The 17,033-nt window shown below is 39.1% G+C and overlaps 1 protein-coding gene across 1 annotated transcript in view; it reads right to left on the bottom strand.

Annotated features, from left to right (window-relative positions):
* LOC136869220 (protein transport protein Sec23A) overlaps positions 1-16,326 on the bottom strand; it is a 101,088-nt gene extending 84,762 nt beyond the window's left edge. Inside the window, exons 1-3 of the mRNA XM_067144832.2 lie at positions 16,184-16,326; positions 9,917-10,065; positions 5,136-5,266 (exon numbers count right to left, since the gene is read on the bottom strand). Of these exons, the coding sequence (XP_067000933.1) occupies positions 5,136-5,266; positions 9,917-10,064 (279 nt within the window). The 5' untranslated portion in view covers position 10,065; positions 16,184-16,326. The remainder of the gene's footprint in view (positions 1-5,135; positions 5,267-9,916; positions 10,066-16,183) is intronic.
* Between the last annotated feature and the right edge of the window lie 707 nt (positions 16,327-17,033).

Raw genomic sequence — 17,033 nt, 5'->3', positions numbered from 1 at the left:
AGTAGGAATGTAGCGATTGAAAGCAATGTTATCATATAAAATACTTGATCAAATGAAAAACCGCACACTTTCTCACTTTCAACGAACAGTACTACGGTGCCGATCTAAGAGTCCAAAGTTCCAGAGCTGGAATAACCAGGTCGCAGACTGCCGTGATCACTCCTCTGTCATTATTCCGTTAAATATGCACACTACTCATTCCAATCAGTGCCTCAGAGTAGGGATTTATTAGCTCGAATATTATGATGAATCAGTGTGTTACGTACCAGATATATCAGAAAATGTATGAACCAGAGGAATGGCATGCTAAAGAAGAAAGTTATCTTACTCCCCAGCTACTTCCCGCCAATATACAGGCAGGCTGTTACAGTCGGTACGACCAGGCGAGTTGCTCATGTGGTTAGGGGCGTGCAGCTGTGAGCTTGCATCCGGGAGATAGTGGATTCGAACCCCACTGCCGGCAACCCTGAAGATGGTATTCCGTGGTTTCCCATTTTCACACCATTCACACCAGGCTGTACCTTAAAGCCAAGGCCGCTTCCTCACACCACTATTCATTTCCTATCCCATCGTCGCCATAAGACCTACCTGTGTCGGTGCGACGTCAAGCAAATTAAAAAACCCTTGGTACGCTGCAGTAATCCTATCTATCGGGGATGAGAGGAAACAGAAGACAAAAAGCACATCACAACAAACAATGGTCAATGTAATGTTATTGTTGATAAAGTTTATGAGCTTTCTATATTGCAGGCCTTCACATTAGTTTTCTTTCGACTCTGTGATATTAGGGTGTCTTACAAAATTATTTATATCGTAGACTGTAGTTCCTTATTCTCAGACTTTACATACCGATTTTCACTAAATTCTGTTCACCCATTTTCTCGTGACTCGGCACTGATATGGACTTAGTAACAAAAAACCAAATTCATGAATATCTCTGATTATATGCGGTACGGTAACAATGTATAAGACATAAGTGATTGGAAATTTAATAACTTCTTACATAACTACTACTAACTTACGACATAACTAAAGTTATGTTAGTTATGTAGTATTTATCGATACGACCACTAATAACATAAATAACTTATTTGAGAATTACATTTCAGGCCTTCCCCTAAACTACCATTTCACTCAACATGAATGAAATAATTTGTAGCCTAGATTGCAGTGGTTCATCACTCGACATTACATACCGATTTTCATTAAATTCTCTTCAGCCGTTTTCTATTGATGCGTGTACAGACAGACAGACAGACAGACAGACAGACAGACAGACAGACAGACAGACAGACAGACAGACAGACAGACAGACAGACAGACAGACAGACAGACAGACAGACAGACAGACATGACGGAAAAGTAAAAAAATGCATTTTCTTGTTACTGTGGGCATGATCGATACAGAAATACCATTCTTTTCAAATTCTGAGCAATGTACAGACAAAACTCTAATTTTATATATATATATATATATATATATATATATATAGAATACATTTCAGGCCTTCCCCTAAACTACCATATCACTCAGTGCGAATATCATTATTGATAGCCTAGATTATATCGACCTATTCCCCGACTTTGCACACCAATTTTCGTGAAGATACGACTACTAATAAAATAAATATTTGACAATTAAATTTTAGGCCTTCTCCTAAACTATCATTTTTCTCAGCATGTATAGCCTATATTGTAGCGACTTATTTCCCATCTTTTTCTAGTAGCGATTTTCATTAAGACACGACCACTAATAATATAAATATTTGAGAATTAAATTTCAGGCCTTCCCCTAAACTACCATTTCACTCAGCGTGATTAAAATAATTTATAGCCTAGATTGTAGCGGTTCATCACCTGACTTTACATTCTGATTTTCATTACATTCTCTTCAGCTGTTTTCTCTGATGAGTGTACAGACAGACAGACAGACAGACAGACAGACAGACAGACAGACAGACAGACAGACAGACAGACAGACAGACAGACAGACAGACAGACAGACAGACAGACAGACAGACAGACAGACAGACAGACAGACAGACATTACGGAAAATTAAAAAATGCGTTTTCTTGTTACTGTGAATATGACCGATACAGAAATACAATTCTTTTCAAATTCTGAGCAATGTACAGACAAAACTCTTTATATATATAGATATTGCAGTTCTCGAGAAAGCAAAGCTAAACAGTATCGAAGCCACCATCGCTGGTCATCGACTCAGATGGGCAGGTCATGTCCATCATAAGAGTGAAAGGAGACTCCCTCGGCAAATCCTGTATGGTGAACTCAGCACTGGCAAGAGGACTCATGGTGCTTCTCCAAAGCGATATAAAGACCAACTTTAGCAGACCATGAGAAGAGTAGATATAAACCCAAATACTTGGCATACACTCACATTGGATCGCCCTCGCTGGTGTGTTACCATCTCAGCTGCAGTTGCACAGCTTGAGCAGGAACTTTGAAGACAGGAAGAGGAAACTCGCCAGAGAAAGAAGCTACGTCAAACACTGCCACGTCCCCCACCTTCCATCAGATGCAACATGTGTGGCCACATGTTTTATGCAAATATTGGTCTGATAAGCCATCAGCGCCACCTTCATCATATGGCCTAAGGATTACGGAACTGCAGGCGGAAATGAAAACTCGGATAGGAGTATCGAGCGACGACGGTTAATTCCGATGGCTCAGGGGCTGAGTGTAAGTGCTGACTTTATTCATTATAGGTAGAGCCCCATCCTTACAGATGTGCAGGTCGCCTGTAAGATGTCAACTCTAAAGAGGCCTCTCCGGAGGCCACATGCCTTTATTACTTAACTTGCTGTTACATTCATATTTCCAAGTCTATTTGCTTACTCACTGACAAGAGTAGTGATGACAAAATATTGATATATTGGTTTTTCAATACATCGGTATTAAAATATTGATGTCATTGAAATATCGGTCTTCAAAATATCGATATATCACCGATATATCTGCTTTTAAAATATTGGTGCTATTATCCATTATTGTAAGTCTAGTTTTACATTTAACACAATGATGAAAGGATTCATTAGGTTTAATAAGTTTTGACACAAATCAGAAAACAGTCTGTAAACAAGCTTAAAACAATGACCAAGTAACATGAATTTTTTGCTACAATGACACATTATAATACATTTACAGCCGAAAGATGTTATGATACATACAAAAACAGTATAAGCAAGTTGTCTAGTAACGAGCTAAGAACTTACACCAAAAAACCATATGAAAAAACTACCTACAAATGTATAATTTGTGTACGAAGTACATCTGATAATTATCAGAGCTCTATAAAATAATAAAACATTTTCTTTCCAACTTCTTCCTCAGCACTGCAATTCCATTTGTTCATGTTTAGTTTGCCATTTAATCAGTTTCCCTTTTCCGTGATGGTGTTACCAGCTTTGAAAACAGTCTCTCTGCTGGGACAGAGGTCGCTATAATGCTCGAGCATTGCCTAGCTAACATGTAAAGCTATGCATACAAGGTGTGCAATATATGCATGATGAATGAGTTGTAATATTATCACTGTATTTACCGAAGTGAACTGAGAAATGAACATTCAAATTTCATAACTGTGGCATGCAAATATTGAAAGGGTCTGAAAAGGAATAAAATTGTAGCCAAAAGTATTAAATTATACAGAAATATCGATATATTGGGCACAAAACATCGATATCGACAATATATCGGACCTCAAAATAATTGCTAGGCAGGCAATAATTCCATTGTGGAGATTTATCTCCCGTATGCAGTTATCAGACTGTGCCTCTTATAAGGGCTTCTGATACGTTCACCTGCATGCACCCCAGCGTCAGTGGGTAGGGTCTGACACATCCCACTCTGATGAGTCTAGTGTCAGACCTAAGACAAAACGCTGGTTAATAGAGCAAACGCCTGAAAAGTCTTACATCTGATATGTTTTTGATACATTATTTTCCTCAAAATAATGTCGATATATTGATATCTTCATCTCAAAATATCGATATATCCGATATTTGTTTGCTATCTCTAGACAGGAACCTAGAAGAGTACTTTTAACCTCCCATAAAACAATGAATTATTTCCCAGTTAATTTCCAGTCTAAATAATAAAGACCAGTATCATTGTACAGGAATGCATGTGAGCATTAATGTTTACTCCCCATGCGAAACAGATTTTGTTCCTTTAACTTCTAGCCGGGCTGAGTGACTCAGGTGGTTGAGGCGTAGGCCTTCTGAACCCAACTTGACAGGTTCAATCCTGACTAAGTTCAGTGGTATTTGAAGGTGCTCAATTACGCCTTTGTGCCGGTAGCTTTACTGGCACGTAAAAACAATAACATTATTAAAAACTTTATTTAACTTCTAAGGTTGTCATGTGCTATAAGATTCACTTTTGATCCATGACATCAATTATGTATGATTTGGTTGTTAAGTGGTCCACCTATTCAATACAAGCACATATGAATACAATATATCTTAGTATGAATTATATCCTAATTTTTTTATTTTGATACTAGTTTCGACCTTTTTGGTCATCATCGGCCATTATAATCATTGGTACATAAAAACATTAAATACCTGAATCTGTCTGAAATCATGAAACCTAGATAAAATAAAAACACACAAAATGCTTTAAAATATACTTCAAATATGTCTATAAGTGTATTTTAAAGTGGTTTTATGGATGTTCATTTTATCTGGGGTTCAAGTTTTCAGACAGATTCAGGTGTTTAAATGTTTATCAGGCAAGTTGGCCATGCGGTTAGGGGCACGTAACTGTGCGCTAGCATTCGGGTGATAGTGGGTTTGAACCCCACTGTTGGCAGCCCTGAAGAAGATGGTTTTCCGTGGTTTCCCATTTTGACGTCAGGCAAATGCTGGGGCTGCACCTTAATTAAGGCCATAGCTGCTTCCTTCCCATTCCTAGGCCTATCTCATTGTCACCAATGATTGTGATGGCTGATGATGACCAAAAAGGTCAAAACTAGTACCAAAATTTAAAAAATGAGGTTTTAACTGATACTAAGATATACTTGTAGTTGTATTCACATGTGTTTGTATTGAATGGGTGGATCACTTAAACCCAAATCGTACATTCTAAGGTTGCTTATGCATTTTCTCTTACTTACTGAATTATGGTTGAAACAGAAATTGCAGACCCACACTTTAGACCGATAATCCACCTGACACCAAGGGTTGAGTATTGCATGGCAAGAACTTCTTCTGCATACCAGTGGATCATACTGGACATCAGGAACACCTGAAAAATAAAATGAGGGTTGTTTGTGTGTAACAGTTAGTCAAAGTTACTTCTGACAATTCATCAGATATTTCAAACAATCATCTGATGTTAAATTTAATTTCACTTTTACTACTGGTTTAATGTTGCACTAACACCATCTGGGATGCAGATTGTCACGTTTAAACTCTCTAACTAATATTAAAATCAAAATATACTTAATTTCCAGTACCTGTAGTTTATACAGTACCTCTGAATGTAAGTTTTTAGTCGGACATTCCATAGCACATAGATTACTTGTTCAGTTTATATGAAATTGATTTCATTGATCAGGTACTTTCCTCTTGTGTTCAGAATTGCAAGATTAAGTTCTGATGTTGTTGGTTAACACTGAGAGTACTTAAATTTAACAGGCCCATGTTAGTAGGCTCTCTAGCACACTACAAAAAAACATTCTTAAGGGTGAAATTTTGGCTCTCTGGCATGTCTTACAGTTGATAGTTATTAAAGGGGCACTAAACATACATTATTATTGATGAATATAGACAAAATTTTCTAGGATTGATGGCCATGGTTGAATTGGGTTTCTTTCTCCCCACGTTTCACCAGAAACGTTCTTTTTACAACTGGTTTTATGTTGCACCGACACAGATAGGTCATCTGGTGATGATGGGACAGGAAAGGACTATGAGTGGGAAGGAAGTATCCATGGCCTTAATTAAGGTACAGCCCCAGCATTTGCCTGGTGTGAAAATGGGAAACCATGGAAAACCCTCTTCAGGACTGCAGACAGTGGGACTTGAATCCACTGTCCCCTGAATGCAAGCTCACAGATGCGCGTCCCAAACCACATGGCGCATGGCCAACTCACTCGGTCACCAGAAACTGCACCCAGCATTTTCAAGGGTTAGTTCTCTTCAAAAGTCAGTAGTTGATTTAATAAACTGAAACAATGATGATGATGATGATGATCACAACAACAATGACTGTAGGTTCAGGATCTTACAACTTTTGATCATAGAGTGGAAACAATGATGTTCTAAAGTGAGCCCAATAACACTTTCTTGTGCTAAGTTCCACTCTCTCATGTTTGCTATCTGACTCTATTAGGTCACCTGTGGTTTCCTTGTGATTCCAGCAATTTTTAAGGTAAGAAACTTATATTTTCACACCCTCCAGGCCTTTCCTCTTCTATGGGAATCAACATCTGTATCATCTGATGGCCAGGCAGGCATCAATTTTTGGAAATGAGACATACAGTAGCTCTCATAGTGCATTGGCACTGCTGGTGGCTTCAAGTAGCCTGTGCAGTGGCCTCCACAGTATGCACTAGCCTTGCGTCTTGGGTGGTGTGCTAAGTCCCAACTGATGAGCCTAACTTAGCACACGAGGGCGAAATGCAGGCAACCAAGAATGAGTTAGCTGGAAAATTTATAATGTCCAATAACGGACCATTATATTGGTATTATAAATTTACTCATTCAGGACAAATATTTTAAGTTCCCTATGGGAATCAACATCTGTATCATTTGTCTTTTTTGTCTTCTTGTAGATACACAAGGGATACAAATTTCATGATTTTTCTACTTCTGACTCTGTACTTTTTCTTGAAGTGACTCAACCAACCAGTAGACGTACAGAAATTAATTTGTCCCATTGAAATCTCTCTTGAAAGTTCCAAGGCTCACAGTTGCAGGTCTTCATCGCAAACATTCCACTCCAACTTTCTTGCTTCTGCAAAGCAAGAACATTTTTTATACATCAATTTCCTGTGTTCAACGAGACTTACTGACATAGATTTTAATTGGTTCTTCCACATGTACAGTTGTTGTAGTGATGTCATCTTATGACAAATTTTGTGAACAGTGGTTAATGAAAGCCTCTTCTTACCCCACTTATTTAACCATAAATTTACAACTTTCCTATTGTACACAATATCTACAGTGTGTTACACTTTCTTCTGTGGACTGAAAGCATAGCTTGAACTGGTAGATTTGTCAGGTGAATGGGGTATTGCTTCATTGGACTGATGGAAATTGGATGCTGGGTTCAAACTTGGATCCATAACACCTCTCGTATCAGGCAATGGTGTGCTGCCTTCTCTTCCAGAAAATGCAGATGAGATGTCGCTGCTTCCATTATCAGTTTTGCTATCACTGTTTCTCTCCAGACACAATTGTGAGACAATGCTGGCACCCATGGAATGCTTTTCAATTAATTTGATCACATGTATACTAATTTCCCTTTCTTCCAACGTTATTTCATGGGAAGAAGAGAAATCTTTTTCACAGAATAACATAATGCATACTCTAGAACATTGGCCAGACTTAGGACTGCTTTCTCAAAGCAACACGTGTTAACTGCCTGGCACAGAAAGCTCCTTAGCTCCTTGGGTTTCCGCTGAGGACAGGTTTTACTGTACTTAGCTCCTTACAAGGGAGCTATCGATAAGTGCATATCGATGAAATTTCGGAGAGAGGATGAGGGGACTGTAAGAAAGCAAAGCTACCATTTTGAGCTGTAAAGTCCTGAAATCAACACAGAAATGTCTAATAAGGTTGCATGCGTTAGCATACTGCTGGACAATGACAACCCTGGTGATAAGCTGAAGTGAACCAAAGTGAGCTAAGTATAAAACCTGTCCTCAGCGGAAACTGAAGAACCAGAATTTTTTTCCTCTGTATGCAGGATTCTGCTTCAAAAAGATGGTTCAAAATAAAATAAAAACCATAAGTACATACCTCCGTTAGAATATCAAGGAGTAGATTTACATGATTTCATGTCATAGCAGATACAATAATGACACTAATCACACATTTATATACACTAGTTCATCTCCACTAACACAAATTTGTTCTTGCTTAGAACTTTCTCATGGTGCGCAGTAGCATAGTACATACACTTATTTAATACACATGACAGGTTTTTTAGAAATAACACCAATGGTAATACTGTACAATACTATAATTTACTTCTTCCAGTAATACAGAATTGTACGCTAGACACAACTATCCCTGATAGCACAGTTCTCAATAAAAATGCGGGCACGTCAAATAACCTCCTACAATTCTGCCTCATTTTTCACTAGCGTAAGAGACTGAATGTCCTTTATGACTGATAGGGATGAAGAAGGACCCCAAGTTTCCTGTCTCAAGTTTTGGTCTTTCCACATTCCTACAGTAAAGGATGTACAAACCACACGGAATATCCCTGTCATGGTGTGCAGATATAGAGTTGCCACCTTACAATCAGACGGTCCAAGTTCATAATAATAATGTTATTGGCTTTACATCCCATTAACTACTTTTATGGTTTTTGGAGATGCTGAGGTGCCAGAATTTAGTCTTGCAGGAGTTCTTTCATGTGCCAGTAAATCTACCGACATGAGGCTGATGTATTTGAGCACCTTCAAATACCACCAGACTGAGCCAGGATCGAACCTCCCAAGATGGGGTCAGAAGAACAGCACCTCAACCGTTTGAGCCATTCAGCCCGCCTGGTCTGAGTTCATTTCCTGGCCGAATGCTCTCTCGATATCTCGACCATCTTATAACCACTTGGAATACACATATACTGAAAAAGGTTAGGAAAAAAATTTACATATTTTTTCTGTTACAGTAACAACATTTCTTTCTGTTTCTGCATCAGACAAGTTCCGCTAAATATAGATAGACTTACATGAATATTAAACCACAATTAACATGACCGAGAATGTATTCTGATATGGATAATTTTCTGGTTCCTAAAGGTTCCGCTAAAGGCAGGTTTAATTGCAGTACAGCTGTTGTATGCCAGATCGATCTTCAGTTTAAAGGGATGTTGATGCTAGCATTATAAGTAGGGAAAGGATTTTTTAGGTGCTAATAGGTTAGAATACAAACATATTCAGGCAAGTCGCAAGTATCAACTAGCCCACTGTACAGTTATTTAGGTGAGTTGGATAAATTCTAGAGGTTTTTAAAGTCTATATCCCTAATATTTATGAAAATCTTACCGCAGAACCATTGTGCGAGCTAGAAGATACTTGCATCTTGCTTAAATAAATTTGCACTTTAGCCTCTTTGTGCCTAAAAATCCTTTCCCTAGTAACCTCCTTTCCAGAAAAGCCTCAGTCCAAGAAACAAAAGCTGCCAACATTGTCTTCAAACAGGCTAGAGTCCAGGACTGACACTGTTTTGACATGGCAGTTCACACAAAATGTTACTGAGACTGACACCCTTTTGTTGTACAATAAAGTGTCAACTTCTGAATTGCCTTTTCCTACAGATAACTCATTTCATCATGAAATTGGACTAAGGCCCATTTGGAAAGGAGCATTTCAGTTATAAGGGCATTATTGCCTATGTTGTTAGCTTCAAAAGAGACAAACATGGCGCCTTGACTGTTCAGAGTTGAGGCACCCAAAGCTGCATCATGAATCTACACAATTAAAATTTAATTAACTTTACAGGTTTGAATACAAAATATAATCTTCTTAGGATTCAGAATACAATTTTTTTTAATACTATTGAGATTGAAAATAATGCATACAACTGGTGATAATGAGCTAATGTCCCAGTAGTTCATTTGCTACTTGGAGTTATGAGGAATCATTTCTTACCGGAGTAGGTATCACTAATGTATTGTAGTCATTGTTCTAGCTGGTGTTTGCAGAGCATGTCTAATACCTACCTGGTCTTTCTTTGAGTGGCTGATACATACATCCAATTGGTACTATCAGCCGAGAGGCTTCCAGACGGCTAGATGGCCATACATTCCAAGTGAACCGAATGCCATCTCGATCTTCATTCATTTGAATGAATTCTTCAAAGGTAGTCATGCTGCAAAAAAGAAAAGTAAAGGGGAGCTAATAAATAACGCTGTTGCATGCTAGATTGTTTTTCAGCATACAACAAATTTCCAAGTTCTTTGAAAACATTTAAGAAAATGCGAGATAAACAATTGATAGGGAATCTGTCACCTGGGCAACAAACCTAAATTCAGATCATTGATTGATGAGGAGGATGAGGAAGACGTTCCCAACCAAGTTCAGCAATCACACCTTAAGTCAATTGCGCTCTATGTGGACGAGTGTTATCATGGAGCAATAAACTGGTTGTTGTCTTTTGTTGTCAATAGCAACGGCAAGCCATCTTAGCTGGTCACTATACGCAGCAGAGGTAATCGTTACATTTTTGGAAGAAGTTCATGGTGAAGAATGCCATCTTTGTTCCACCAAACACACAACATGATTTTCTATGGATGGGCACTATCCTTGGCACAGGGAACTTTTTTTGATGGGCTGAGCCACTCTTTCCTCTTTTTCATGTTGACATACAGGCACTATTTCTCGTCACTGGTGACAATATTCAAAAGGAATGCTTCGTGCCTATCACAAACCAACCGGGGCCGGGCAAGCAATGATGAACACATGTTTACTCGTTGATTTTTGTTACTGCCAATTAGCACATGTGGTACCCATATACTCAATTTCTGTACCTTACCGATTGAATGCAAATGGCGGACAATAGTTGACTGATCACATTAAAAAACTTATGCCATTTCCCGCGTTGTTCAACAAGGATTCTCATGAAGCAACTTATTCAAACGATTTTCGTCAAAATCTGAAGGTCTTTCAGAATGTGGATCATCAAACTGTTCTGCTCGAAAGCGAGAAAACCATTTTTGTGCTGTTCTTTCAGCAATTGCTTCATTCCCGTACACTTCACAAATTATTCTCGCAGTTTCTGCTGCAGTGGATCTTCAATTACATTCAGAGAGTAAAATGTGTCAGAAATGCTAACTTTTCTCAACCTGACATTCCATACCTGTTTGTCTGAAATATACATAAATAATTATGTTCACAATCAAGAAAACCTGCGTTTCACAACACACAAACTCCAAACTCAGTTAAAACAATGGAATAATCATAAGCAATCCCTTCACGGCGCATTTTTGCCAACCCAACAGAATACCACATGAACTTATGCATCAACCCAATAAAGAAAACGCTGAGACTGCAGTTCCAGCATGAATGAGAACATTCCGGTATCTGTCGCGGTGTTATAAGAGAGTGTGGACAGCAAGTGAGCGAATGAGCCCAAGAGTGAGTTGTGTGATAGTTGCATTGAGTTAGCAAGTGAACTGGTGTTAGCACTTTGTTACATTACTAAACGAGTGTACTACTAAATTTTACCATGCCAAAGGTGTCCAGTGCCCAATTCATTGCTCTGGCTCAGGAATTTGAACAAGATTTCATAGACACTGATGGAACCATTATGCGGTGTACTATTTGTGATTCAAGAATTTTGTTAGATGAAAAACACCAGCGAGATCGCATCAAACAACACATTTCCAGCTGTAAGCATCAAATAAACAAGGCTCTTCAAGCAAAGAAATTCTACATGGAGCCTGTTCAAGAAACCATACAAAGAAACAAGGAGAAAGTGTCTGATTGCAATGTGGGAATCATTGTGGATGAAACCATAGACTCAATGGAACAATATATTTTGAACATTTTAGTTTTTCTCTTAGAAGGGAAGAACATTAAGCCCATGTTGTTAAAGATGTATGGGCTGCAGAAAGCCAATGCCAGTACAGTAATGCAATCAGTTATGGACTTCTCTGAAAAGCAGTGGCAAGAGGGGCTCTGGTTAAGACACAGCAGGTCATTATGCATGTTAGGTACCAAAATGGGTCAAAAAAAAAGCAATGTACATTTAAATCTTATAGCAATATTGTATAGTCCTTTTTGAAGTGATTCCACATACTGTATATGACTTGATTATGTATGTAAGTGCAGAAGATATTATGAGTAGAATTTTTTAAATAATATAAATTTATTAAGGATGAGCTGTGTGTTTATTAGAAAAAATGTTAATGTACATTGTATAATACTGTATTTTAGGAAAAATGTCTTTTTCATTTTTAACTTAAAATGTAGCAGTTGTGAATAATGTATTTTTTTGTATCATTTGCCACTGAGGTAGACACCTCATTTGCAAATAAAGTATTTTGATTTGATTTGATTCTACCAAAAACTCTGGCCTTATGGTATCGAGTTTGAAAAACTTCTTCTTGTGGTTACGAACCAAGCTCCATACATGGTTTCAGCTGTTAACCAATTGAAACCTTTATTTCCTAAATTGAAGCATGTGACATGCTTGGTTCATGCCCTTCACAGGGTTTGTGAATCCCCCCCCCCCCCCCCTCCTTCATGGGACTACAGCCCTTGAAGGGCCTTGGCCTACCAAGTGACCGCTGTTCAGCCTGAAGGCCTGCAGATTACGAGGTGTCATGTGGTTAGCACGACGAATCCTCTCGGCCGTTATTCTTGGCTTTCTAGATCAGGGCCGCCATCCTACCGTCAGATAGCTCCTCAATTCTAATCACATAGGCTGAGTGGACCTCGAACCAGCCCTCAGGTCCAGGTAAAAATCCCTGACTTGGCTGGGAATCGAACCCGGGGCCTCCGGGTAAGAAGCAGGCACGCTACCCCTACACCATGGTTTGTGAATCCATAAGGAACAAATATGATGTCGCAAGTCAATTCATCTCTGCCCTGAAAAAGATTCTACTGAAAGCTCCGAGTCGTGTTGTTGCTTACAGGGAAACCACTGGCCTGCCCCTTTCAAATTTCCTGGTTATTACTCGCTGAGGATCGTAGATGGAGTGTGCTGCAGTGTTGTATGAGAATTTTGACAAAATTAGAGAGTTTGTGCTTTCTTTGGATCCAGCCAACGAAGATGCAATTTCCAAGGCACAGCAACTTCTGTTACCGGAGAAAATACATAATTTGCAGACAGAACTATATTGTGTCCGTAGTTACAAGTACCTGACTGCAGTTATTAAATGATTAGAAGAACAAGGTCTGGAAAATGAAAAACAATGGGATATTTTTACTTCCGTGAGGGAGCAGTTACATGGCTTTGCCAAAGACAAACTTGAGTCTAGTCTTCAGAAGAATACAGACAATGAGGAATTCGCCACATCCGTAGAGTTGCCATTCTAAGTGAATACAAGGTTTGCCCAACTGGTTTCTGTGGACGTCGAAAAAAGCTTTAGCATTCTATCTCCTGATAGAAACAGACTTACTTTTTAAAATGTAGAGATGCTTAATGTCTTGAAGTACAACAACTTCATGTTTTTCCTTCTTTTGAAGTGTGATAATTTGATGTACTTGTTTGTAATTCAATAAACTAGAATAGAGGAAAGAGAAATTGTTGAATTAGTTGAATAAACCAGTACCTTTTTGTCCCATTTTTAAAAACCTTATTTGAACACCCTTTTCCTTCCTTTTTCATCTGAAATTTGCACCTAAAAATCCTAACCCTGGTAATTATGTTAATTATGTGCGAAGTGATTGTAAATGTCTTTATTTTGATGGTAAATGATATTTTATGGAATTTCTTTTGTTTTTGAATTTGTTTTATGTCACACCGACATAGATAGGTCTAGGGTGACAATGGGATATGAGTCGTAATTAATGATTTTCATTCCATGCTCATATCGAGAAAAGTTTAAAGAAAATGGGGGTAGATGTTCCACCTAATCAACACGTGGAACTTCATCCTTGTGGCAGCCCAGATTGTCTGGGAAGTAGATGATCCTTTCAAATAATAAAAGTACGTGATAAATGTATGTTTTTACACATACCGCTATAGATATGATATGCACGATACCAGCTGCCATTGGGACTGTCTTCAGTCACTTAAGCAAGCCCATACACTGTATGTGAAAGACGCGTGACAAATCACGAGTCCATGACTGACTGCTCAGTACAACTGCTTGAAGTACAACAACTGCATGTTTTTCCTTCTTTTGAAGTGTGATAATTTGATGTACTTGTTTGTAATTCAATAAACTAGAATAGAGGAAAGAGAAATTGTTGAATTAGTTGAATAAACCAGTACCTTTTTGTCCCATTTTTTAAAACCTTATTTGAACACCTTTTTCCTTCCTTTTTCATCTGAAATTTGCACCTAAAAATCCTAACCCTGGTAATTATGTTAATGTCATGAGATGTCATACCACACGGCACATGTACGTGTACTCTTTAGAATCCCCGTTACACACTTAGCTGGGGCAGTGGACTAACAGGTGGCCTTGAAGTACTGGTGAGCGTTTTGGCCAATCAGAATGCTAATTATGTGTGAAGTGAATTTTTGTAGATGTCTTCATTATGATGGTGAATTATATTTTATGGAAATATTCTCAAAATTTAATTAATTTAAAATTAACTTAAAAATATTTGGCAAGAAATTTTTATGCTTTTATAGACCCTCTGCAAATTTACATGCCAAGAGCTTTTGTCAGAGTGCTTTACGATGTCAATCAGTTCAGGCATTCTCTCAAACTCACAGCAACAAAAATCAGCCTAGTGTTTGAAATATATAGATGAGGGTAATGGCAGACTCATGTGCTACATAATACCTACCTCCTATCAACTGAATTCATTGTTGGTGTATGACAGTGGTGGTAAATGAAATGGCGTATGGCTTTTAGTGTCGGGAGTGTCCGAGGACGTGTTTGGCTCACCAGGTGCAGGTCTTTTGATTTGACTCCCGTAGGCGACCTGCACGTTGTGATGAGAATGAAATGATGATGAAGACGACACATACACCCAGCCCCCGTGCCAGTGAAATTAACCATTGATGGTTAAAATTCCTGACCCTGCCAGGAATCGAACCCAGGACCCCTGTGACCAAAGGCCAGCGTGCTAACCATTTAGCCAGGGAGCTGGACGGCAGTGGTGGTGATTATTGTTTTAAGAGGAAGTACAACTAGGCAACCATCCTCTATTAACACTAATCAGAGGGGAAAAGTGAAAGGACCGGGTGAGTTGGCTGTGTGGTTAGGGGCGCACAGCTGTGAGCTTCCATCCAGGAGATAGTGGGTTCGAACCCCAATGTCCGCAGCCCTGAAAATGGTTTTCCGTGGTTTGTCATTTTCACACCAGGCAAATGCTGGGGTTGTATCTTAATCAAGGCCACGACTGCTTCCTTCCCACTCCTAGGTCTTTCATATCCCATCATCGCCATAAGACCTATCTGTGTCAGTGCGACATAAAGCAAATTTTTAAAAAAGTGGAAGGGGTCCAAAACATTGAAAAATTAAGGTAACAGCCAAAGAAAGACAAGGGTCACAAAGGATGTGGAAATGAAAGACTCCCTAGGCCTCGAATGCTCTAATACCATCAGGGTCGGGAAAGAAGAAGAGTTGACTAAGGGAGGTCGGAATAGGATAGATGAAAATGAGGAGCGTGGCACAAGTAAGTGGAAGCAATTATAGGACTCGGCTAAGGGCTCCGTGGTCGTCAACCCACGCTCAGAAGTTAAGAGTCCCTGGAGCCCCCTTTAGTTGTCTCTTATGACAGGCAGGGGATACTGTGGATATATTTTACCATACCCCTCAGAGGGCCCTGGGTTCGATTCCCGATCAGGTCGAGGATTTTAACTGCATATGGTAATTCCTCCGGCTCGGGAACTGGGTGTTTGTGTTCTATCTTAATTCACTTCTCTTCATCTACATACAACACATCACACTACCAATCACTTTAAGAACATGCAATAGTGAATACATCCCTTCACGTAGGGTTAGCGCCAGGAAGGACACACGGCCGTAAAACTGGGCAATATATACAAAGCGCCGCCTCCAATAAATTGCGAAAAGAAGAAGAAGAAAACTGCGTCAGCCAGTTCGAACCGATCAGGGCTATTTAGACATATTTTATGACGTTCGTGCGTTGTACGCAATAATAAAAATATTTTCAGGACAGCAAAAATGTAAATATCAACTGTTGTCGTCACAAGCCAAGGAGGATTCTAAAAATTCTAAGAAGAAATAACTGACAAATGTCTGCTATTCCATGCAACCAATATATAATCTATTTTTATTTTAGAGAAGTTGTCAATAAAGTCATATTAAGAATCATAAAATAAGAATTAATTGTATATTTACCTTAATCTTCTGATTCCGTGACGTTGGACTGGTTTAAGAAAAAATAGTACCTACAGCAAAGATGATGATGTACCGGTATGGTATTTCGCGTGTCACTTCAATTGACACTGATAAAACGGATTCAAGCGCTTAGCGATATGTCATTACTCACAACCAGCTCGTTGCTCACACCTGACTTGATACGCATTTCGCGTTCGTTGTTGTAATATATAATACACTGTGGAGAGGAAGATAGGTTCCTTCACTTCTCCGCATCAGATTTCAACACAATGAACTCGACACCAAAGAGGATGTTCCAGCACTGCCACATGCGCTGCGCAGCCTGCGATACGAAAAGCTACGTCTCAATAGTTCCGCGTGTCAGTGCCACGGTGGCAATAAAAGCGTGTGCAGGTTTTACGATAGTAACTTCTGCTGCCACGTTGATGAAAACATTGAAGGGAATCTGAATATTAACTACGGTATCAACAATATGAAACATCTGGCATTGTGAAGAATGCTTCTATGATTCTCCATTATTGGTCCATGTTGATGGGCAGTGGAAAGTGTACTATAATGGACGTACGGTATGAGTTTAATGATTGATGTGTAAGAACAAAGCATTTCATGAACCAAACGTAAACTGTGTGTGTAGGCTATGTGACCAAGTATGTGGAAGATACTACATCCAGAAGTTTTCCTCTAGGACCTGTTCGATTAGTCAAGGACTAACATTTATGTAGTGTCGTCACGTTATTACCTTCTGTGGGTGGGGGCGGTAGAATAACACCTACGGTATCCCCTGCTTGTTGCCAGAGGCTACTAAAAGAGGCCCCAGGGGCTCTCAATTTTGGAGCGTGGGTTGGCGACC

Source organism: Anabrus simplex, chromosome 1 (assembly GCF_040414725.1).
Source record: "Anabrus simplex isolate iqAnaSimp1 chromosome 1, ASM4041472v1, whole genome shotgun sequence".
NCBI classification, from domain to species: domain Eukaryota; kingdom Metazoa; phylum Arthropoda; class Insecta; order Orthoptera; family Tettigoniidae; genus Anabrus; species Anabrus simplex.
This window is presented reverse-complemented; position numbering and strand designations above follow the sequence as displayed.